General features: G+C 54.7%; 1 protein-coding gene across 1 annotated transcript in view; it reads right to left on the minus strand.

Annotated features, from left to right (window-relative positions):
* Positions 1-5,771: 5,771 nt before the first annotated feature.
* The window catches only part of DLG3 (discs large MAGUK scaffold protein 3), a 75,890-nt gene continuing 56,637 nt past the window's right edge, over positions 5,772-25,024 (minus strand). Inside the window, exons 14-24 of the mRNA XM_057372623.1 lie at positions 20,043-20,157; positions 16,135-16,311; positions 15,398-15,473; positions 14,714-14,813; positions 12,004-12,045; positions 11,253-11,303; positions 10,357-10,458; positions 10,012-10,184; positions 9,340-9,449; positions 8,637-8,728; positions 5,772-6,948 (exon numbers count right to left, since the gene is read on the minus strand). Coding sequence (XP_057228606.1) covers positions 6,842-6,948; positions 8,637-8,728; positions 9,340-9,449; positions 10,012-10,184; positions 10,357-10,458; positions 11,253-11,303; positions 12,004-12,045; positions 14,714-14,813; positions 15,398-15,473; positions 16,135-16,311; positions 20,043-20,157 — 1,145 coding nt within the window. The 3' untranslated portion in view covers positions 5,772-6,841. The remainder of the gene's footprint in view (positions 6,949-8,636; positions 8,729-9,339; positions 9,450-10,011; positions 10,185-10,356; positions 10,459-11,252; positions 11,304-12,003; positions 12,046-14,713; positions 14,814-15,397; positions 15,474-16,134; positions 16,312-20,042; positions 20,158-25,024) is intronic.

A 25,024-nucleotide genomic window follows, 5' to 3' on the forward strand; every position in this document is an offset into this window, starting at 1 on the left:
GGCAATGAGCACTATAAAAGTCTTTAAAAAGCATTCCATCTCCTCTGGTTGTCATAGCTGCCTTGATGCATAAATATTTAATAGATTGTTTAGTTTCCAGTCCATTTCAGTGTGGACAAGAACTCAGATCTGTTTGTCCCCTTGACAGTCAGTTGGAATAGAAAAAAAACAGCACTACCGAGCTCAGGGAAAAAGCTGAAGCTCTCACTTGGYGCTGCTGTGAGGGCTGCAGTCCTCCCTTCCAGCTCACTGAACCCTGGGCCAGGCAGGTGCTCAGCAAGTCAGCCTGACCACGTGTCTGGGATTTGGCTGATGGAAACCTGGGATTGAGCCAGTGAGGAATCCTGTCTGTATGAGTGTGGGGTGTGCAGGGAGCCAAATGAGGACCTGTTGGGCCACTGGAGCTGCCACTGCAAAGGGGCTTCRATCCYAGCAGTGACAGTCTGGGGTGGTGTGACTGTGACCCCAGGAGTGGCACCTGAAGGGTCACACAGGAGAGYTCTTTAACAGGAGGATGGATCTGTTCAGTGTAAATTCTCCATTTCATGGTGAACTTAATCATCAGATGTAGTTTGTGTYTCTATGAGACACTGCTTTAGAGATCTGAAAGCACAGTGTGCTGCCTGTTTAACTAAGAAATACCTTTGAATCCATAAAAATCCACATCTCAAATGCCACAGAAAATTATTCTGGAGTCACGATTTTGGAAATCCATGCTGCATCACATCAGTGGGAGACTGTAAACAATGCCACAAGCTCAAAGGTATCCATCCTGCCTGCAGCGTCTCCTTAGAGCCTGCCAGGCTGGCTTTAATTACTGCTCTCAGTTCTGACTTGCACACACACATAAACAGGTAAAGGTGTCACACTGTACCTGATGAGAAAGGTCACATTTGCCCAGCAAGTGTAAGGAGGTAATTACACACAGCTGTAGAAGGCAGCAAGCACTAAATGTGGGTTTGCCTACAGCCAAAATGGTTTGAATTTTTCCTTGGAGATACTGAGTTTGATTTCTTTTGTGCTACAGACAGCCGTGAGGAGCCCAGATCAGATAAGTTACAGACCCTGCTGATAGTACTCATCTCTTCCTGCACATTTTTACMCAGTACATTTTATTCCAGGCTTAGTATTTACCAAAGAGTTTTAAGTAGGGCAAGAATTCATCTCCTAGTTGAATCAGACTGTAATTAGTTGCATTTCCAGTGGCTGTCCCCAGCAGGTCCTTTGTGTGCAATCATGCCTTTGCAGGTGTTTGCTGGTCCAGGTGATTTTACTCGGTTAAATGTTGCTTTAAGTTCAGTAGCCCATCCAGGGTGACTGTGGGTTATAAATCTTTTTAAATTAGCAACAGCTGACCTGTAAAGAGAAAATAGTGCTGTTCATTCCTCTTTCGGTCTTTATCTTTTTACTGATCCGTGTTTCCTTTCAGCTCCGAGAGCCGGTGTGCTCATCCCTGGATGTGCACAGATGGCTCCAGAGGGTGGCATTGCAGCAGTAGTTTCCTATTTACACCCTGTGGAAGCTACAGGGTGTGCTGAACCATGGTTCTGTAACTGCAGAGTCCTCTCTGCTTCTGAGAACACAAATGGATCCTCTAGGGCAGGAGGTCACAAATTTCTCCCCTTTCCCCCAGCCTGTCTTTTTTACCCTAATCTGATAACTTCTTAAGCGTTTGGGGAGGAGCAACAGTGCAGAGGCACACGGGAATTGCAGTGTGAATTGGAGAATGGGTCCAGGGAGGGGGCGTTTCTAAACCGACCATATGGGATTGATGGCATTGTGGCTGCAGGGAGCCTGCCCAGGAAAAAAAAAAAAAAAAAAGGCCTTGCTGAGTCTGGGAATGGGGCAGGGTAGGGAAGACACCTCAGCTCAGCTGCTGAGCCCAGGAGCTCCTGCTAGCACCTCTCACCCCGAGGCACCTGCAGCAGGAGCAGTGCCTCTCCAGCTGCTCTCCAGTGAAGGTGCACCTCCCACCAGTGTGGGAAGAGCTTTGCTCCCACTGTTGTGGCTGCACTGAGCACTAGGGAGRGGCAGGAAAGAAAGAGGGGCTAGCCTGGCCCCTGACGCTTAAAATTGAAGTGGTCGCAGTAATCAGAAATCAAGGTAATTGGAAGAGGGCTGAAGCTCATTAGAGGATTGGGCAAAGCTTTTGTCACGCAGGGCATTGGAACTGGGGGAGGAAATACCACAGTCACCCCCGTGCTGAGTCAAGTGTGGCCCCAACCAGGTATTGCAAGTCCCACAAGTGCTCCCATGTGCTTGTACCATTAAGAAATGCTGCACTGAATGACCAAACAATGTGTAATGTTTTTCCTTAGGGTTAAAAACCCTAAAGGTAAACCGGTGACCCTAATTTTGGAGGCAATTTTGACACTGAAGGTCAAGGTGGACCCAAGAAATCTTGAAGGAAAGAGACATCTTTGACACGATGATAACTTTACCTGGCTCACAGCAGATGCTTCAGTGCCATGAATCCTGCTGTGGCAGCCTGAGGAAAGCAGAGAACAGCAGTCCTTAAAGATTGTGCTGCCAAGCTTCATTAGCAACAGCAGGCATATCTAAGGCAGCTCCATCGATGGGAAGAAAATTTTGGAGAAAATTATAATTAAATTCCTTTAAAGCCCATCTTCCAGTAGCCTCATGAATCCTGTGCTACTCTACGTAATTGAGACAGTTAATTATCCAGAGCTGCAGACAGAAGCACAGACATGTTTCTCTGCAGCACAAGCAGCTTACAGTCTAATTTTCTACAAGTGTCTTAGGGCAGATTAGTTGCATGCCTGTTGCAGGCAGCTGGAGCCGGACATCTTGAGAGAGAAAAAGAACCAGCTCCTACATTTCACAGCTAGACAGGACCATTATCAGGGCAATGCTCTGCTGTTGTCTGGGCCAGGACTTTGCTAATGTAGACAGAGCAATTTGTCCAGAAAAATAGGTTGCTATGGCTTTAACAGAGCAAGTTCCTTCTTCATGCCACCCTCKTTCTCTTCACATGCTGGTTTCTCTTCCAGGGGTTTTTCTACCTTACAGGAGTGACAAGGTTTATTTGAGAACATAACCCCGTGTTCCTCTCCCTGCCAGAACCTGAATGTTTCCCTGTCACAGCAGATCGAGATGACACATGAGCTCAGGACACATCCTGGTTTGCCACGGGAGGAGTGTCTGCAGCCGCACACGCTGCAGCTCCGCGTTCCTGGAACCAACCCCGGCCTGGGCAGAGCAGCCAGCAACAGACAATGTCTCTGTGCTGCTTCATCACTCCAAATCCGGCATTATGCAAGCAAACAGTTTGGTTTTTGAGAGTGGTAATTCTAGCATCAGATCTGCTTAGCAACTGCTTAATCTTCTGGTGTTTTGTGGACAACCACCATCACCAGGCTGTTGATCTGATCAATTAAAGGAGTTTCTGAATGGTTTTTAATTTGTCCAGTGAGCTTCACMAACTGAACAGTCAGCAAACTGAGTGCTCATGCTCAGTTGGTACAACATCCTTGGTCCCTTGAAATCTCAATTTGCTTCTCTGTGCAGTTTGAAAATAAAAAAAGAAATTTAGTATTTAAAAACCAAACCACCTTTCTGTCAGTTCAGCTAAATGACAAAGCAGATTCAGGCACAAAAGTCCTGTGACACTCCTTTAACCACATTTGTCTTCCAGTGAACACTCCTTTTCTCTGCACTTGAAGGTACAAAGAATTATACAAGTTGTCTTTACAACTTTTCTTCTCTCTGATATTTAAACAGCATGTCAAAACTGTAAAAAGAAGCTCTGTATTAGCTGAACTATGTATTTTCTTTGCTGTCTTTATATCCAAGAACAATTATGTAGCAGCACATAATAAACCCTATTATTTGTAAAGCAACCTCTCCACAATTTAAGCCATGACCTAAAATACATTTATGGTGTCATCACGCCAGACTTAACCTGTGTTAAAACAACCCAACAAAAAAGCACTTTTTTGTGGCTGGGTTAAAGCTCTAAATAAGTCCACTTCCTTTCTTTTATTTTCTCTTTTATTTTCAAAATTTTTTTTAGATTTCCTTTTTCCACTAGGCAAATTCTCAGGCACCACCTTTTATTCTAAAAAATGCATTTTTTTTTTTCTAAACCACTGTCAACACTTCACTTTGCCATAGAYGGTATCATGAGTTACTAAGATCAGCACTAAAGAAAACAGATCTGGTACACAATGAAGGACTCTACAAGAAGGTCTCAAAGACAAGAGTTCTTTGCAACTCTCTGTTTATTAAAAATATATGTCTCCTTGGAAGAAACACTGGTAATCAACTACTGTTGTCATGATTGATTCGRTACTGTCAGCTATGCCATGGAGTACATCAGCTTTTTCTCCACGTGACTTGATAGAGGGAGACAGGCTATTAGGAAAAAAACAGAAAAAAAAAATAGACAAAAAAAGATAGGAATGTGTGACTAGCACCTTAAGGACTTTTGTTTCACTTACTCCACTTCTTYGGGGACCGACATTTATAGCAGCTGGAGCAGGACCAGCGGGGCAGGGGGCTGGCTGCCCGACAGGAATCCATTGCCAAAGTTCTGTGTGCTCCTTTAGGGTCGGTCCCACCGACAGCAGAATCCTTCTGCCTCCACCATGCTCACAGCTGTGTCTCTCCTGCAGCGCTGTGTCCTGTCCCCAGAAGCTGCTYGGTCCCTGCAGGGCTCCTTGGGATGCAGCACGGGCAGAGGAAGCTTCTCCCCAGGCAGCACATGGGCAGTGTGACAGCAGCTCTCGCTCACACTGGTGGCCGTGGGTGGGCGCTGGGCATTGACCGACACTGCCAACCATGGCCTTGGGGACAGGGGACCACAGCTTGTCCCTGTCCAACAGCGGGAGGAGAAGACTTACCTGCTCGTGCTTGGACAGTGACCTCCTGTGTTGTGGTCACACATTGGTGTGGAACAGCATCCACCAGCTCTCTGGAGGGTGGGAGCACTCGTACCTGACTGAGTACCCAGCACACACTCCTCAAAGGCCACACGAGTGTCCCCCAGCTTCACACAAGGCTCTATTCCCACGCTGGAGCCCCCTCAGGCACGGGAGCCACAGTGTCCTCAAAAGCAGACAAGTCTCAGCTTAGGGCCAAGTGTCTCGCTGCCAACAGTCTCCTCTCTTGAAAAATGSCAGTGCCCAGYGCTGGGGCAGCTCTGCACCCCCTGCCCTCAGCCTGCGAGCTGTGGCACCGCTTGGGYRCTCTGGGGTGGCCCTGAGAGAGGGAGCACAGAGCAATCCTTCAGCAACAGGATTTGAGGGAGGGAGCACAGAGCAATCCTTCAGCAACAGGATTTGAGGGAGGGAGCACAGAGCAATCCTTCAGCAACAGGATTCACAGAGGCACCTGCCAAGCCTCAGCTCCTGGTGTGACAGGCGAGGTCCTGCTCTGCTGGAAGGACGGCCCCTCACGGGAAGAGCCACCCCCGGCACCTGCAGCCAGCAGAGCCRGGCATTCCACATGGAGCAGGGAACAGAGGAAGTTTTTCAATTCTGTTACTGATCTGGAAAATGTGAGTGTCCATCCAAGGCACAGCTGGGGACTTTTCCTGCCAGTGGCTAATGCAGAAGGGAATGCCAGTGTGCTGCCACAAGCCATAATGGGTCATTCCACCTGCACCCACAGGTACAGGGCCAGTCCAACATCCCAGGTTTTTCACAGCAACACAGGACAGTGAGTACATTTGTTCCATGTGGCCGGTAAAGTATTTCTCAACTAAACACCACAGATCTAGATTCTATTTACAATAGAGCCAGTTTAAAAAATAAGTTAAAAAACTGGATTTTATACCCATTCAGTTCATCATTAACAAGAGAAAAATGAAATAATAATAGTAATAATAATAATAATAATAATAATTAAAAAAGCAAACACAACAACACAATATGGTTTTGGTTTAAAATCAGCTTAAAAAAATAGAACCAAAAGGAAACCTCTCATGCAAACACATAAGGTGGTGTGTAAAACAATGTGCAATTTAATATGTAGCATCATCCATTCTCTTGCTCCGCAGCCTCCTGCTCAGTCTCTGTCTCCCAGCCTCGCTCAGGCCAGCTGCTGCTCCTTGCTCTGGTCCCTCCTGCACAGGCAGTACCAGTCTCTGCCCTGCCTCAGGCCCAGGGGGGCTGCAGGGAACTGGCCTGGGTGGGAGACATTTCCAAAGCACCTGGTACCGTTTTGAGCTCTTCCTGCCCAAGTGGACTCCCTAYGCCGAGTGGTTGGGACAGAGGAACTGAAAGAACCTTGCAATAATACAACACCTTCTCAGAGAGGTCCCTCAGATTTCCTAGTCCACATACATATATATATATATAATATATATATAATATCTCTCTCTATATTATATATAAATTACATATACAGATAAATAAAATGCTTTCTGCTGCCCATGTCGCACTGTTCAGAGCTGCTAGACAGTCACACTTGGAGAAATGCCCCTGGAGCTCTGATACCAGTTCATGTGTTCAGAGTCCATTGTTTCACTTGTTTTCTTACATTAGTCCTTAGCCGCTTTCTCCCATCTTGATTCTTTGTTTAGTTAATAATAATAATAATAATAATATAATAATAATAATAAAAAAACGACCTTGAATGGGTTCTCATCTGTCTCTAATGGAGCAGTGGGAAGGTCCATGCAGGAATGGTGGGAACAGTCACATGATGAATGATATGAGTTCATCCCAACAAAAGATACAGGACTAGAAAACTCAATTTTGCGACGATCTAAAAAAGGGAGCAGGAATAGTTTTCATATCCCTCCCCCTCAGGGCAGAGGGCTTGGATGGGTGAGACTTCAGAGATCTTCTGCTCACAGGGAAGCAGGTGGGAGACATCTTCAGAGTTTCTCTGGGGATGGGACCCAGATGTAGTGCCCGGACTGGTCCTCAATGATCTGTTTGATTTTGCTGTAAATTTCTTCAAGAGAGTCTCCTTGTACGATGGCTGGAAGAGGAGAAAACAAGCAAGGCCTTGAGCAGCAGGCAGCGCCGCCATGAGTTACRGGAGAGCCTTGGCCCGAGGGGACTGACCCAGAGCAGCTGCAGCGGGGCCAGAGCCACACAGGGTTAAAGCAGCACCTCGGCAGGGATTAGGCAGCGCTGATCCTGGCTGGCAGAGCTGCTGGGTGTGTGCAGGGCTGCCCGGGCTCCCCACACCAGGCTGTTAATCAGCTTTGCAAACTGTGTCAGGCACCGCGCTGGGGCTGCGGCCGGGCCTGGCACYGCCACGGCTGCGCTGAACCGGACTCGGGGAAGGCAGGGCTGGGGTGGCTCAGCTGGGGCACACCAAGCACCTCCCCGGGTGCCAGCTTTGTCCCCTCCCTCGGGCTGTCCTTCTGGCTGGCTGCTGAGGGCTCCTCTCRCTCGCTGCTCCCTCTGCTTTGTTTCCCTGGGGTGGGAGCACGGCTCTGCCAGGCTGGGTAAGGCCAGAGTGCAGCCACAGCTCCTGCCCAGTCCTGCTGCTCACACAGACACTGCACGAGGCACTGCACTGCGCTCCTCACAGCACAGGAAGGGCCAAAGGTCTCTGCTAACCCAGCCTGCCTCTGTAACCCAGGCAGGACCATCCTCCAGCATCTCTGCTCCTCACTCTAAGCTGCTGCCCAGAACCTGCGACAGGGACCATCTCTCTGCCCATCACCCAGTTCTTTCAGCACGTTTCAACTGACAGCATTCCTTTCCCAGATCAACATCAAACTCAYCCTCCAAGTGCACAGTGGCACATTGAGGGCCTGCAAAACTGTGGCATGCCTTCCTGGAGGAGCAGCCAGCAGCTCTGGAGCTGCTGCCCAGGACAGGAGGGCTGGGGAAAGCTCACCCTCTTTGTACCCAAATATTTGCCCAGCTGAAATCAATTTTTGGAGAACATMCTGCTTGGGGTTTTTCCCAGTAGCTGTTAGATGGGTAATAGAGTTTGGCAACTTTATCACTCCTCAACTTAAGAAGAAACAGCTACTGCACTGGAGAAAAGATGGAAGACCAGTTCCTCTGCCTCTTCACCTGCCTGTGGTTTTCCAGAATTAATCATGTTACAAACATTAGTTTCTTAATGCACAAGGATGCCTGTGCCATGAGCAGCTCATCTCAGCAGGCACAAAGTGCCAGCAGCCCCTGGCTGGCTCTTCAGCAAAGACTACTTAGGAAGCCAGCCAAACTTCCAGTCTTTTTTCGTAGATGTTTTGTAATAACTCAGGACTGTSTCCATCATTTAGGTCACTAATTTTTTATCTTCCCTCTTTAGAAACTTCTCTTTTTGAAAATGCTCCCCTTTTCTCCCATGCAGGGAGTTTACTTCCTGTAGACTTGTAGCACTCTGAAACCCTGTGCTTCCCCTGGGGGAATTTTAGTCTGGGGATTTTTGGATTTTTTATTAAAGTTGGCGATAAGCTTTCACAAACTCAGAAAATCCTGCCTGACAACTTGTCTCRTTCCCTTCAATTGGTTTACTCCTATCCACTGCTCCTGGAGCAGTCCCCTTGCAGAGCCCTCCTGGCAAAGTGCCATTTCTTTTTTGCTTTGATGAAGCTGGACGTTTTCCCATGACCCTGCRGTAGGACAGTGCTGGTAGAGAGGTCACAGCTGCGGGATGGAAAAATGAAGTAAATCAGATACAAGCCTGTTCAGGACACTCACCTGTAAAATATTCTCCAAACTCTTGCTCAAGTTTCATGGCTTTGTCAAAGACCTTGTTGGCCTGTTCGTACGTCTGTCTCCGGTTCATCTCCCTGCCATGCACAAAAAATAGAAACTTTTCAGCTCTTTTTCTTAGCTGTGGACAGAAGCAAAAATAGCCCACAGAGCCAGGGTGCCTGGGAATCCTCTGCTCACAGGAGTGGAAGCTGTGCAGGACCCAGCTCTCAAGCAGGGCCCTTCCCCACAGCCTCTGGGCTGCCTTGGCACTGATCTTAACTTCCAACAGTTATTCCCACTTCCACCTACCCCACCCCTCTTCACCACAGCACAGAAATTAATTCAAATCCAGACAATTCCATAAAYTTGCAATACCCCTGCAGAAGTTTCCCTGCTTTTCTAGAACCTGTCACCACCCTCCTTGTCTAGGTTTTCTCATCTTCATCAAACACAGAAATAAACAATTTGACCCCTTCTGGCTTAAGAAAGGTTTTCCCAGGCCCTTTAGTGCCAGCAGAATTTCTTCTGATCTCAGGGTCAGTCTCAGGCTGTTGAATCTCCTCACACATAATATTCTCTGCTGCTGCTGCAGCTGCTCAGGAGAGTTGCAAGCTCAGCTCTCACATCCTTTCCAGCCTGCACTACCCAGGGCCAGGAGCAGCAGGACAAGCAGCTGGAGAGGCACAGCATACAGTGCTGCACTTACATGAGGGCTTCAATGGATTTTGGTTTGATGAAAATGGCAATGGGATAAAGTTGTGCTTGCCGCAACCTCTTGATGGCATTGCCAGACACATCCAGGATGCAGTGCTTCCCCTGCAAAGGACACAGTCAGGATCAGACCTACCCACACAGTCTACTCCGTGTGGGAAACAGCTTGCTCACACAGATGTGCTTAAAAAGGGAGGAGCCACAGAAATGAAACCCCAGCTCTGAGACACAAGCCAGCTCCCAATGGCCTCACAATCCTGCTTGCTCAGGGCAGGACAGCAGCAATGCAAAGGAACTGCATTGTCTGGGCATGTGAAACTATTTACAAGCCCTGGGTAACTCCAGGACTCCTCCAGAGGAACGGTGCTCTTTGAGGGCACCTGGGCACCGTCGTCCTATGAGCTCCCGAGCACAAGGCTGGGCCACCAGTGCTGGGTTTTTGGGTGGAGTTTGGATGACAGAGGTACCATGCTGAGGTAGAATAAGAGCTGAGAAAAACAGCCACAYGGCTTGGCAGGACTCTGGAGGGAGGAGAGGCTCATGCCGTGCTTGCTTAATGTGGTTACAGCCCTTCATTAACAGCACAGGGAGAAGAGAGGAACTGCTGAATGTGTGTGGGCTCAGGCTGGATGCGTCCCTGTCCCTGGAACACCAACCTGACACTCACCCTCTCTGCCACCGCTCGCACTGACTGAATGCTGGTCCCATAGAGATTGTCATTGAACTGCCCAGCCTCTATGAATTTGTTGTCCTGGATGTCTTTCTCCATCTGTTCCCGGGATACRACGAAGTGGTAATCCTGCCCATCCACCTCATTGTCGCGCCGAGGCCTGGTGGTGTCTGCAGGAGAGTGGGCATCAAGGGTGAGCCCGGAGCGATGCCCAGCACACCGGGAGGGAGCAAACCCACCCAGCTCCCAGCCCCCTCCCCACACCGTGGCCAGACCCTGCCAGGAGCAGGGCCACCTCTCCCCTCCCTCCAGCAAGGGCACCAAGCGCCGGCTGGGACTTACGGGGCACGCAGGAACCAAACTTGTGTGGGAATTCAGAGATGAGGTCATCGTTAATTCGGTCCTTTGTCGGCCCCAGGATGATCACCGGCCTCGCGTAGTGAACTGTGAACAAGAGCCACAACCTGAGGCCCCACCTGTGCTGCGGGCAGCTGACCCTAGAGTCGCTATTGCCATCGACCTGCCCTCTCCCTGCTGCCAGTGGGTGCTCTTGCTCACATGGGCACCCCAAGGTGCCTCCTCCGTGCGAGTTTATCTCCTCCTGGTCACGGTCAACATGTCCTTCCCATCTGACCCAAACCATCTGCGTGGCCCCGGGGAAGGTTCTGCAGGTCTCCAGGGTCGYGGATCAGCAAAGCTGCTCCCTTGCTTGGGGCAGGAGCCAGGCAACCAGGACAGCTGGGCGAGGATGCCACGGMGCTGGGGGAGTGACGGGAGCCTAAGAGTCAGATCCAGCTTCTGGCAAGGACAGACCACCCAGACTGGGACTATTCAGCCTGCCAAAGGGTCTGCAGGGATTGAGCATCAGGCAGGGTTAAAGGCCGAGGGCTGGGGCAGGGAAGATTGCTCTGCAGCAGGGACCTGGTCTGAGGCAGGAAGGGATAATCCTGTCCTCAGCCGAGGACTAAAGCCCAGCTCAGTTTTAGCTCTGGATCTCTCCCTTGGTCTTGCAGACCATGACACAAATCTTTTCTGTCGATTAAAAGGGGGCAGTGGAGGCCAGGGAAAGCCGTGCACACCTGGCTCCCCTGCTGCACACAACACAGCAGAYTCCACCAGCACCCACCCTGTGCCATGCTGCTATGGCAGGAGGGGAGGGCACACCGCACGCCCTGGCTGTGCTGGGGACACAAGTGCCACGCTGCAGCGGGCACGGGGCAGCTCAGCTCAGGACTTACTTTCTTGCCGCGTCACTGGCTCGTACGACAGGATGGTGTCCTCTTGTCCTTCTGTAACAGAGCCAGGGGGATRTAGGTGAGCACTTGCAGCAGCTCTCCAGCCCCTCTGCAGCTGTGAGGAGCTGGCTCCTGCCCCTCCAGCCTACCACAGCTCTGTGGACACTCCAGGCTGTCCCCATCACTCCACCCACGGACATGAAGCATGATGGGCATGCAGCTACAGCCCTTGAGCCACTTCAATTATTCATGTCCCAGCTCTGGGTCAAGCCTCCTCTTTCCCTCCCCCACCGCTGCAGGCTCCCAGCCCTTTGGGATGTAGTGTCCTCCCTGCAGGTATTTTTAGGACTTTCTGGGGACAAAGAGAGCATCTGCTGCAGCTGGATCCCATGCTCTTGTACAGGCTTGGGCTCCAGGAGCCACCTGTGCTACAGACCTGGCCTCTGGCCATCGCTTCCTGTAGCAGGCACTGAGGATTCCCATGGACTGGGGAGCCACCACCCCGCCTTGGAGCAGAGCCCTGCAGCCAGGAGAGAGCAGTGAGGCAGGCAGGCTCACTCCTGCTCCCCAGCCCCTGCTCTCCCTGGCTCCGAGGAGGGAGCTGACCGCAGCACCTCAGTGTCACCAGCAGGAAGGACCAGCCTCCGAACAGAACCACCACTGGGACAAAACGAGATGGAAGTGCCAAAACATGCACTCACACAGGGACGCACACACGCACACGGGGTGGGAGAGCAGGTGGACACACACTTACTGGAACTGCTCTCGCTGTCACTGGTGTTTGATGTCACGCCCTCTGCAAAGCAACCAGAGAGATCCCCTTCAGAAGGAGCATGGGCGGGAGGCACGGGGGCACCGCGGCTGTCACCCAGCAACTGACCAAGGGCAGGACAGCTCTGGGCTCCCGAAAAGCCTGCAGCCCAGCACCCACCGGGATGAGTCTGTGCCAGTGGGCAAGGGCGGCACCGTTCACCCTTTGCTGGGAACCCGGGGACATGCAGGGCGATGCTTCCAGGAGCAGACAGGGATGCCAGGAGGGCCTGCCTGGCAGAGGTGAGGGCACTGGGCTTCCCAGGCCGAGGGAAGGTGGAGTGCACAGGGAGGAGGATGCTGGCAGGGGAGCAGGTGCAGCATGCACAGCGGGCAGGGGAGGGCACGGCTCTGCGCCGGCACGGGGAGGGGKGAGCCTGCCTCTGGGGATGGGGCTGGGACGCACAGAGACGAGACAGTGACAGGATGGGACAGAGTTTGGGGCTTTGCTTGCTCAGGCTGATCCTAGTGCTGCGACCACCCCACCGAGGCTTGCTGGCCGCTGCCTGCCCCAGTCAGGCTCTGCACTTGGCAGGGAACTCATGCCCCAGCTGAGAAGACCATGGGGCTCCTGTCAGTATTCTGCAGTACTGGATATGTGGTAACCCAGAGAAAGGTGGCAACACCTCAGAATGTTGTGACCCACCCCATTCAGAGCAGGCCTGTCACGGCCACTTCCCACCCCCACTGGCAGAGGCCCTGAATGCTAAAGCAGCAACSAACCCAGACAGGAGCAGGAAGAGGATGAGGAGGTACAGCTCACCCCGGGTGCAGCAGGCACTTAGGGCACGGCCAGCACCCCACACAAGCTCCCCCATCCCGTCCCACGTGCAGCAGTGGCACCTCAAGCCCCGCAGCCTCCGCTGGCACTCGTGGGCTCCTCCTGCCCCGCASCCAGGGAAGCACAGCTGCCCCGGCCAGAGCCCAGCCATTCCCCAGGCACCAACAGCCACAGAAAGGGAACAATGTGCATTGGAATTCAACTTACTCAGGTTCTTTGCTCCATAATAATCGTCACTTAACCCAGGGAAGTCCTGATTTCACAGACAGCAAGAAGGGGGAGAGGGGGAGAGAAGACAGCGCAGGAAAGGGGAGTCAGAGGGATGGGGGAGACAGAGCCAGACCAGCATTAGTGACAGGAGTGCAGAACGGCCCAGAGCTGCAACTGCAAGTGAGGTTAAATGTTTTTGGAACTGACACCATCAGCCCGCTGCCAATGTCTTTCCTTGCATGGCTGGACCCCTTCCGCCCCCCGAGCTCACCCTCTCTGCCACAGAGCCCCCAAGAGCCACCCTGGGTCTGGGGAGGGCAGGGCAGCCACAGCAGCATTGGCCAGCACCAAGCAGTTGCAGCCCTGAGCTGCTGGCACAGGGGCTGAAGTGTTTCTCCTCGTGGAGTGCACTGACAGTCGCTCTGTGCTTCCCCTGCCCAGCCTGGACACTCTGGGGCCAGGCACAGCACAGACAGCCCTATAACACACAGCACAACTCCCCGTGTATGTGTGTGTGTCAGCTGCCCCAATGTGAGGCACAGACCCCCCACTGCAAGCTGGGATGGACGGTGGCAGAGCACAGGGAGGGAGCTGGCTGTAACACTGGCCAGTAAAGAGAGCCTGCCCCATCCTCAGGCTGTGTCACCTCACTGCAGGACCAGCCAAAAGCAAGGCCCCAGCTTCAGCATGGAGCTGACAGGAGCCCAGCCGTGTCCAGGCACTCCTAGACACAGACAGCCTTMAGCATGGGCCAGAGGCTTGTGCTGTCAGCTAGAGTCACTGGAAGCTAGCACCAGCCTGGGCAGCAGAAGGATGCAGGCAGCCCTTGGAGCAGCCCAGCAGAAACCTCCTGCCTCTGTGACACCCAGGACAGCCCCAGAGGGGAGGGGACGTGTTTGCTGCGCTGGCACTGGGCACAGGCACAGCCCTGCCTTGTCCACCGCCCCTTTCCAGAGCTGTGAGCGCTGCCAGTCTGGGTGCTTGCCAAAGGAGTGGATGCATTTCACCACTCAGAGGAGGGGTTGGGTTTCGTGAGCAGCTAAAGTGTTGCTCACATCAGGATTTGGGGCAACCAGCTGAATGCCCTGCCTTAGCTGGGAGTCTCAGGATGGCGAGAGCTGTGGACCCCCAACATCTGCAGCCAACTACCAAAGATGTGCCTCAGTCATGGGTGGGCAGCAGGGCCATGGCTCACCCGTGTCCACAGGGTTTACTCTGCTGGAAGGGCTCTCCAGTGGGAATGTGGAGCTGTATGCTCTTCTAGGGAAGATGGAGCTGTGACCTCCCCAGCCCTCAGCCCTGAGAGGGWCAGGAGAAGCTCTGCAGGAGGCAGCCAGCCCCTCGCTTGGAGGGAAGAAGGCAGAGAGAGGGAGCAGAGCCTGCAGCAAAGGGGGAGAGCAGGGGGAGGCAGAGCAGGGAGTCAGGTGGGTGTAAAGTTGGATGGAAAGATGAAGACATTGAACATGAGAGGAAGGAAGAGTGCCAGCCTGCAGCCGTTGCTTTTGGTCCAAGCTCCGGTTTCTCCCTAGCTGCTGGCACGACTGTGGAGCACAAAGATGAATCCAGGCAGAACCCCTGGCTATGGAAATGTGCTGAATCTCTCCCCTCAGGGCAGAGGACCTGAAGGTCGCAGGCTTGCCCTCTCTGGCCAGCTGCTACTTACGTTCCTGTCCGCTGCTCTCCTGGGCCAGGTTCTCTTTGCTCTTGTAAAATGGAAACTTTCGAGAGAGACGRAAACTCTTTTTACGTTTCGTTTTGATCGACTGAAGAACATGGAGATGGAAGGGAGGACAGAAAAAACAATGGTGTTTAACACATGTGGGGAAAATTAAAATGAAGAGACAATGAGGAGCTGTGTCAGGGCAGTCACCCTCGAAATCATGGAGATTACATGAGAACTGTAATGCAGGAAAAAAATTAAGCATGGAGAAAAACATGTGGTAGGGATGCTGGGAAGCTGATGGGGCAGTCAGCAGCTCTGCAGGGGTAGCCAGGCCGCTCTTCCTTCCTTGTTGGCATGTTAAGCACTGCTCGTGAGCTGTGAGGGCAGCTGCCTTCACCAACTGCCTGCAGGCAGCTCCTAGCCACAGGCTCTGCCACCCCAGCACTCCAGCCAGGGGTCCTTCCCCAGCATTTTCACACCATCCTGGGCTCCTCTGCTCAATCRCTGAATATTTATGGAGGGTTTGTGCCAAGCAGATGTGGGCCTGAGGCAGGTTCAGTCACACAGCTCTTTGCCTTTCCATTGTTTGAGCTGCCCCATGAGGAGCTTTTGCTGCTGGGACTCACCCTGCCCTCCCTAGTTACCAGCTCCAGGTGCCCCACTGAGCCCCAGATCAGCACTTACCCTGTTGGACTCAATCATGCCAGTCCTGGCGTGGAACTTCACTGTTTTCAACCGTGCTCTCTCCTTCTTTTCCACCCTGATCAGAAGCAGAGAAAGAGTTGCTAGTCCCATGCATGTTGCTAGCCCTCAGGCAGCTCCAGGCACCCTTTGGTGGTGGCCCCACTGGCAAAGGGCAGCTCTTCCCAGGGAGGGGCAGATGTGGAGCTGCCTGCCCAGGGTCTGGCCCAGGCCAGTGCCTGCTGCAGCAGGACAGGAGGGAGGCAAGCCAGCCTTCCCAGCAGGGACAGAGGACAGACTAGAGGCTGGCTCTGCAGATCTGAAGAGAGCAGCAGCCAGCTCCTCTGCTCCCTGTGACTTCCCACCTCCCAGTGGGACCTGGCTGCCGAGCTGGGCAAATTAACAAAGGACACAAGGAGCAGCCCACAGTGACTGCTGTGACTCTGCTTTCATGTGGAGCCCCAGACTGGCCAACACCAACTCTCCATCGCCACAGGGACCAGAGAGGGCTGACCACTCCCCTCCTCTTCTGGAGTCTCACCCAGCTTTGGAGAACACCTCCCTGGGGAGAACTGCACACAGCCCCAGCTTGCAACTGAGGTGTCCTGAATGTTACACAGGTGGACTGGGACCACAAGGAGATCCCAGCCTGAGCAGTGCCCCGAGGGCTGCAGAACTTGTGGAGGCTGGGGAAATCCAGGGGGCACCATGTGTGAAACCTGCTGTGACAAGACACTCACCTCTTCTTGCTGGGGATGACCCCGATCTGCTCGCTCTCGCCGTGGGGTGTGACGAGCCTGGCTTGCCACCACTCATCATCGGAGGCATTGATGACGTGCAGGATATCCCCGTAGGAGAAGCTGAGTCCCTGGCTGGGCAAGCAGCTGTCCCGGGTCCGGTCATAGTCAAACAGGGCTCTGTGGAGGAGCAGAGATGAGTGCTGCCTTCTCTGAGCACAGCCAGGCAGCGAGGAGAGAAGCACTGCCAACCTCCTGGGYCACTATCACCTTCATACTTCACARGATTTAAACCCAAACCTGGCCAAGCTGAGCAGTGCTGCCAGCCACCAGCACAACCCTCGGCTGGCAGGCTCAGAACAAGCCCTGAAGAGTGCAGTGCAGGAACAACAGTGCTGGACTGAAAGAACTTGGACTTGCTGGACTGAAAGACCTCAGCTACAGGACACACACGAGCCACAGATGCACTGAAAGTGTCTGGGGTTAGTGAGCAGGCCAGGCCCATCCTGCAGGGGGGCTGCTCCTCACCATCCCCCTGTGGCTGTGGGGCCAAGAAATGGGACAGGAAACATCAGACCCCACTGCTGTGGGTGGCTGCACAGGCAGAGACCACCAAGGCTTTGAGCACACACTTTATTCACATACAGAGCCTGTGAATTAGGAWTGCATCTGAGAGTGTATCTGCTTCCACAACCGATCCTTTTCATACTCTAAACACCTCCCCTGAGAACAGTTTATTTAGTTCAAAATTATCTTCAAAATTAAACTAACTAGCTATAGAAAAGGCTTTGTTTTCTTGCTAGAAGAGCGCTAACACTCTCCCTGCACTCACACATCACACACAGTCCTGCAGCCTGTACCATAAGCTRCTCTCAGCGGCTTCACTTGCAACTCATTCTACTAAAGTCAGATCACAAACTGTGCCTGCTTTGATGCATCAACTTGCAAAAAAGACAAAGCAAGGGAAAAGTCACTCAAAGTGCTGGCAGCACAACCTCTGTATGTGCTCCTAGGACACTGGCCCCACGGGCCCCCAGCCCAGTGTGAGYCCAGGCACGGCAAACGCTGCCTGGCTGCTGGTTTAATCTTGGCCCATATAAACTTTCCCCAAGCAGGAGAGACATCCCCTGTGCTGCTCATTACCTCCTTTCACTGTGGGGACTCTGAAGCGGGTCTAGAAGCACACTGTAAGTGGAAGGGCTGAGGGACCATGTGGCAGGCCCCCAAGGAGCAGCAGAGCTGGGAGAGCATTTCTGCCAGGGGAGCGCTGGGCTGTSAAACCTTTCAGGGCATTTGGGAGTGGGTCTTGAATGGGGAGAAGGGCTGACCCATGGTTTGGGGAGGGCTCTTTGGGAGAAGCCCCAATCTGCCCCATGCATCCAGAGCCATTTAGCCCCCAGATCCATTCTCCTTCCTTGGCCTGCTCAGRGCCAGGGCAGCTCTTGAGCTTGTTCCCACTGCACGGCAGCGTGACTGGAGCCAGCAGCACAGCACCAATGAGCGCTGTGGCCAGAGGTAATCAAGCCTTGCAGGCAGCCCCTGGCCAAAAGATAAGACTGCATGTGGCTRACAGGCCACTGTGAGGCCAGTGCCGCTGCTGAGACCCTGGGGAACTGGTCAGGCCGGTTCCCAAAGGCAGGCAGGCTGTGAGAGCCCTGCCCACTCCATGCTCCCTGCCCTGCAGAGCAGCACCAGGCCTGGAGCAGCCGCTGGCATCCCGGGACAGGCACAGCAGGATCTGTGCAAGGGCTGGACACCTGCAAAGCGGCACCTGAGGCACGGCTGCCCCAAGGCACGGCGCTCCTGGAGCCCCTGGCTGTGCTGGGGACCCAGCGGGGCCGGGTGCTCCTCRGGGTGCACAGGGGCCAGACGGCAGCTCCGCTCTGCCCCCGGGCCAGCTCACAGCGCTGACAGCCAGGAGAGCAGATGGYTTGGCTGCAGGGCAGGGAAGCAGCGCCAAGGACTCCCATGGCTTCCTCCTGGTGCCCAGGCACAAGGCCCGCCTGACCTCCATCCCCACCCGGCACGGCTCCGGGGCTGGCAGACTGTGCCCACGGCAGCGCAGCCAGGTGAGGGACAGGACCTGAACCTGCCTTGCCCCTGCCTGTGCTGCACAGCTGCAATTCCAGCATTCCCAAATCAGCTCCAGCACCCCCCAAATCAGCTCCAATATCCCTGAGTCATCTGCAGCACCCCCAAATCAGCTCCAGCACCCCCGAAATCAGCTCCAGTATCCCTGAATCATATCCAGCATCCCCAAATCAGCTCCAGCACCCCTGAATCATCTCCAGTATCCCTGAATCATCTCCAGCACCCCTGAATCATCTCCAGCACCCCTGAATCATCTCCAGCATCCCCAAATCAGCTCCAGCAGGTACTTGGGTACCCAGCTGCAGCCCTCGAACAGCACATGGAATGCAATGAAGCCGCACAGGGCTGACTCAAGGCAGCAGTTGGGTAGCACATCCTGTAATTGATGTCCTGTCCACAGTGCAGCAGCTCAGCTGGTTTCGGGTAAACTGTGCTTGAAACTACCCCGCCCAGAAGGGCTGGGGCAGCCTGGGCACCCAGCAGCTCTTGCAAGCATGCTGACAGGGTRTGTGTGGAGCAGTGTTGTGAAGGGCTGGGGGACAGCTCTCCCCTGGGATCACCCTCTCAGAAAGGCACAGCCCAGCTCCATCTGGGTATGGGTGCAGGCACACAGTGCTGTGGAGGCCTCCAAAGCCCCATGTGGGGATGCACCAAGAGATGGGAAATGCTACGAGTAGCATGGAGGCAAYGGGGAGCTCTCTGGTTCACAGGAATACTTGGATACATGCAGCACCTTTCCAGCCAGGGAACGGGCTCAACTCACGCTGGACTCAGCCTAAACCCTCCTCCACACGTGAGGGTGTCCACAGGACAGCAGGGGAGTGAGGGCAGGACTAACAAGATGATGTTTATTCAGCACTGCCCAGCTCGTCACACACCTCCAGGAAGCCCTGAGATGCTAAACCAAGCAAGATGCCTGCAGAGACTCGCAGAGAGGTATAAATTGCAGGAACCCAGAGCTGCAGCTCTCCYCTCCTGCCATGCTGGGCTTGCAACCATGCCTGAAGTCCCTCTGCATGGAGCAGCCATGCAGTGGGAGATGCAGGCTCAGGCTCATGCAGCCTCAGCTCTCGCCATCCTTCTCACAGGGAAGGAGAAGCATCCCTTGCTCCTGCYAGCCTCACCTGCAACAGGCTGTGCAGGGTGAGGATTTACAGGATTATTTTAATTACCAAGTTAAAATTACTCATTAGCTCTCATCCCACTGGCGCTGTGGCAGGCAGGAGGTGGCAGTGGCTGTCCTGCCCGCACAGGACTTGCAGCAGTCAGAGCTGCATGGCTGTTTAACCCCTGCCTGCCTTTCCTGCACCTGGCTCCAGACCAAAAGTGCATCGAGGGCTCAGAGCAATAATCCTCCTAAGAGCTCATCTCCCCTCCAGCCAGATCCTGCCACAGCAATGGCAGGAGGAGACAAAGAGAAGCCTGTTAGCTGGTTCAAGGAGAGCGCCCTGAAAGCTGCCATGAGCAGAAGCAGGGCTGCATGCCCACCATTTCCCTGTTTTCCAGGGGTCCTCAGTGTGTTGGCCTGGCCAGCAGCCATCAGGGCTCTGCAGAGACCAGTGCTTTCCAAAATGGAGCAGTCTTTGGAAGAGGCATTGGAGTGCAGAGCACCCAGCCTTGTCAGGCCAGCACAAAAGCCCTGCTCTCCCTGCTGCGTGCTCTGGGCTCTGTGATACATCTGTGGCGCTCCATCCCCTGGCCCCCCAAACACCATCCTCTCGGCCCTGCTGCATGGCCCAGGCTCTGAACCACCCTCCCTGCACCCCACGCTGTGGGATATGCCCRTCCCACCGGGCACAGGCGGGGCTGTGCAGCCTTACCGGACATAGAGCGATCTCTTCTCACTTGTCCGCAGCGAGCCGGAGCCGGAGCTCATGCTGCTGTTCATCATCTGCTCCCGCAGGTCGTGGATCTTGGACTCGAAGCGGCTGTACTCTGTGGGGACACGGGTGGTCAGTGCAGACACAGTGGCCCCCAGGCCAATCCCCACATCCAGCAGTGTCCAGCCAGGTCTGTTCACGAGGCATCTTGCCCACGAGCCTGTCTGACCCCCACACACGAAGGACAGCAAAGCTAAAGAGGTTCCAGAGCTCTGCAGGAGTCCAGGCAGGGCATCTGGAGCAGACAGGGCTCCAGCTACTCCCAACCCCACCACAACTCCCCACACAGCAGCCCAGGCAAGGGCACCTGTCCTTCACTGCGACTGAGCTGCAGCTCTGTGAGGGAATGGCTGGGCAAGACTCGGCAAGCTGCCAACCTACAGAGCAGCTGAGAACACGCAGAGAGAGGAGAGCCCCTCCAGGAGACCATGGCCCACCAGCTGGAGCAGGGAGGCACCACCACAGCCATTGGGGGAACCCAGCTACCGCTCTGCTGGCAGCAAAGACCTCCTCCCCAGCAGGAATGGGGAAGGGGAGGCAGAACACAGAGTCCCCGCCTTTGGAAGAAGAGCAGGGAAGAGGAATTCACCTTTTGCTTCTACATCCCAGCGGCAGAGATGTGCGGGAAGAGCTGGGGAACCCTCCAGAAGACACCAGCACCTTCCTGGCAGGCAGCTGGGCAGGAGCAGCCGCCACCCCAGCAGCCGCCGCTGCGCCAGCCCGACCTTCAGCCGGGTGTAAAGGTCGGGCTGACACACGGAGGGTGGAGGCACCCGGCCTCCCTACCCAGGGCCGAATGAGGAAAGTGCAACTGTGGCTCCTGCAGAGCTGCCAGCCCTGCCACAGCCCACACCGCCACATCTCTCACCACACACCCTCGATTTTGTCCCTTAGGCACATGCTGCAGTTACAGGTGACAGAGGACCAGCCTCATCTGTGCTCTGAGATTTGCATGGAAAGCCTTGTCCACAACCCAGTGGTTTAGACGTGGCTGGGGTTTTAATCCTGGGCAGGGGAGCACAGCAGTGGAGGCAAAAGCTCACTGCAGAGCAGAGCCACAGCTGTGCTGGGACAGTGTCGGCTCCTGATGGACCTGTGGAGCCCCATCACACAGGGAGAGCAGCAACACTGCTCAGAAATGCTCTGGGGGCTGTGTTTGGGAGCCAGCCCCTCTCCCATGGAYTCTCAGTGCAGACAAATGCAGGGTTGGGGTTCTGGGATGATGCAGCTGCTGCTCGGCCTYTCCTGGYTCTACAGCCCTYCACCCYGCAGCCTGGGMATCCCCTGCTACATTTAGTYGCCAAAGATATATTTTTACTTAAGGACTGAAAAAAGATAGGCAATACACAAAAAAACTGCTAAGTAGCACACAGGAACTCCACATGAAGCCCCTTCTGCCATGCAACATCCAGAGTTGCTGCAACATGGGGAAGGGTCAGTTGCTTAATGTGGAGACCATGAGAACCCCCTGCAGCCCTGTGCCAAGGGGCACCCACTGCCTCACCTGCCTTCCTGCTGGCAGAGGAGAACACATGCAGCGAGGCATGGACAATGCTTATTTCACAAGAAAACTGAATTCTGACACCAAAGCAGCACCGGGGTTTTACAGAGCTCTCAGCAGAGGGAAGTGAGAGGCATCTCTTGCCCCACACAGCTCATTCTGCCCTGGAATACCCATAAGCTCTTGTATCCCAAAGGAGCATCTGTCAGAAGCAGGTACAGCTTCTTTGTAAACTCTCTTTGGTTCAAAAAGGGCTGTTTCCCCCAGAAAGCACCACTACAATCCTTGTCCCCAGCCCATCATTGCAAACCCTGCTGGGGACAGAGATTCCCAGCACACCCCACACTGGGGGGACCACTGTTCCTGCCACACACACTCACATTCCTCCAGCAACACTTTCCTCCACAAGAAGTGTGGAGGATGCACTGCCTGGGAYGGGACAGGAAACACAGGGCAAAAAGGATTTTTCTCCACCACTAGCACCACAATGAGGGTGTGGGAGAGCAACTTATGGGTGCCACTGCCCTCCCAAAAATGGCATATGCATCCCCCTGCATGCAGCTCAAGGGCAAAGCTCTCAAATGCCCCCATTTCAGCCAGGGCACCCCATGGAAGGGGAATTCCCTAGTTTTGGTTGGAATGACAAAGCTTCTTGGAGATGGGAAAAGCACACTGGCATGAAAAGGAGCACCAACCAAGCTGGTGGTGGCAAACTGAAGGACATGGGCTGCTCTGGCTTTATCCCTCATAGAAAAAAAACAGTCCTGTCCTAGGATGGGTCTTCCAAGGCGCCACCAACCCACACTGGCTCCAACTGTGGGAGGGCACAGAGTGCAGGAGCAGCCAGCCCTACAGCAAAYCCACTGCCTCCCTCCCAGAGCAGGGGAGGCAAGGTCACCCCAGAACTGTGCACAGGGCACTCCCCGGTACCACTGGCACCTCTTTAACTGCACATTAAAACAGCCTTTGAGACAATTACCAGGARATCACCCCCAGCAAGCAGTGCTCCTGCCTTTGCTCCCTGACTTAGGGCTGCCTTGACTCTGCACCTCGGCTCTCTGAAAGATCTCCCATGCAGCTGAAACTCTCCCAGAAAGCTTGCCCAGGGTGCAGCAGGGAGGTGAGCCARGACTGATCCCCACAGTGTTCAACACATTCAGGACATGCTTATTGAGACTGAAAAGTATGTAACAGGTGAGCCGGCACCTCTTGCCGTGAGTGCCATTGTGGCGCGGCACCGTGTGCCACGATGTTTGCTCTCCTCACTCAGCAGCTYGACAAAAACACCTCTGTACCCTCCCACTGCTTTTCCCTTTCCAGGGTGTGGGTGTTCCTAGAGCTGGGCCTGATTCTGTCCCATGGGGTGAGCTCCGTGCTGGAGCATTTTAGCACCCTGACCCTCCCTTGGCAGGCCCAGGAGAGCAGAAGGGAGCACAGCCATAGGGATGTTTCAGAAGCTTTTAGAACTCATTGCACAGTCCTGGCACTTCCTTTTGAACAGACTGACTCAGTGAAATGCCACAACACAAGTTTTTGTATTTTCAGGTAAGGAATATCAAGGCTTTGTTGCATGGGGTGTGGGGAAGGGGAATTGCCAAATCCAAGCGCTGGTGATAGCAGCAGGCAAAGGTCAGGGGGTGAAGTGCTCAGAGGGAAGGGGCCTCACAAAAACTCTGAGAACCATCACTCCTCCTCCTCGACAGTGTGCAGCAGTGGTCAAAGGTGCTGTGCCAGGTGCAGGTGCTCAGAAGAAAGGCAGGACAGTACCCCTCATTCCAGGCTCCCTTGGTTTGATCTTTGTCTGTTTTCCCTCCTACTGCCTGGCAGGACACCACAGGGAGGGCCCCTCATCCCCCGCGAGCTGCACAAGCAGCCTGTGTGCCCCGTGGAGCCCCGGTAAGGTCAGACACAGAGCACACTGCACTCATCCAGCACCCCAAGGCAAGCCCTGCCCACGCTCAGGTACGAGACAGGTGCCATCCTCCGCCTCTGCTAGCGGGAAGGACTTCTCAAATCCCCTTTCCACCAGCATCTCCTCCTTCACGCATCCTACAGCCTAGCTCTCCTGCTCTTTCCACTGCCATGATGGACACAGAAACGGCAAACATTTGGGAGCACACGCCCCACCGAAGGGCCCAGCCTCACCCACACCTGYGGCTCACACCAGGGAGATCTTTTCCATGACTCCCAGCCCTTCAAGCCTCTGGAGCACTGAGAACAACTCCAGGACACAAGAGTCTGTATTTCACAGCCACAATGCTGCCTCTCAGAAAGTCTGCAGCCCCTGTGCTGGTGCAGCCCACACGTGTCAGGAGCCATCACAGACAYGGAAAGTCACCAGCTACAACACATTGACATTTCCGCCTCAGTTTAAGGGGGTTTCAAAACATCTTGTCCAGTCTGACATTTAAGAACCACTCTTGGTTGGTGTATTTACCAAATCTCAAGTGGCAAAGGGAGCCAGAAATACGAGAACATTAAGTGCTTCCTGGAAAGAAAGAAAAAAAAAAGCCAAAACAAACAAACCCCACACCCACAGCACAGCCCTGAGCAGCACCARTGACTCTGTGCCCTAATGGCCTCTGCCATGGGATGGAGGAGGAACAGTGGAGACAGGGACCAGCAGGACATTGCCCAGCGATGCTCTAGAGAAGGCACAAGACGAAGGGCATGGGGTGGAACACTGGCCTCCTTGGAGAGGACSAGAACTGCTGGTGGAGAAAGCCACTGGGCCCCAGGAGAGGCACCTATTCCAGTGCTCGGGAACGAGTCCATCTCAGCCCATGCACGGTGCCGCTCCGGACACGGCCCCGGGAGCAGCCCCGGCCCCTCGCGGGCTGGCGGGGCACCCTCCCAGCGCTCGCCCTCCCAGCCACGGGCGACGCTCCAGCCTGCCGCCCAGGGGAGCTTTGTGCGGGCAGCTGCCAGCTCCCTTCCCGCTACCCMCGGCTGCCCACCGCGGGACCACCATCCCCCACCGCTGCCGAGAGGATCAGCCCAGCGACAACGAAAGGCTCGGGATGGCGCCGCAGGTGGGATGCTCAGAGGTGGGTACGAGCCCCAACCCAGCACCGACGCCCCGGTCCCAGCCCCGCCCGCACCGGGGTCGCCCTCCAGAACCCCTGAGCCGCCCCGACCCCAGGGTCCCCCAGCAAGGCCCGCGGGACCCCACGGAGCCGGGCCTCGCGGCGACGCCCTCCGGCAAGCGGAGCTCTACCCCCTCCCCCGAAGACGACCGCGTCCCGTCGAGCCGGTGCCGGTCCCGGTTCCGATGCGGGTCCCGGGCGGGCTGCCCGCCCCTCGTGTGGCGGTGGGCGCTCACCTGCAGGCGGGGCAGCCACAGCCGCGGCCCCAGCCCCGCACCCGCCCGGCCCGCACACAAAGCAGCGCAGGCACGGCCGGCGGGACGCCGCGGCCCCGC

This window comes from Malurus melanocephalus, unplaced genomic scaffold, assembly GCF_030028575.1.
Source record: "Malurus melanocephalus ecotype Western Australia unplaced genomic scaffold, MMel_1.1 scaffold_174, whole genome shotgun sequence".
Taxonomy (NCBI): Eukaryota; Metazoa; Chordata; class Aves; order Passeriformes; family Maluridae; genus Malurus; species Malurus melanocephalus.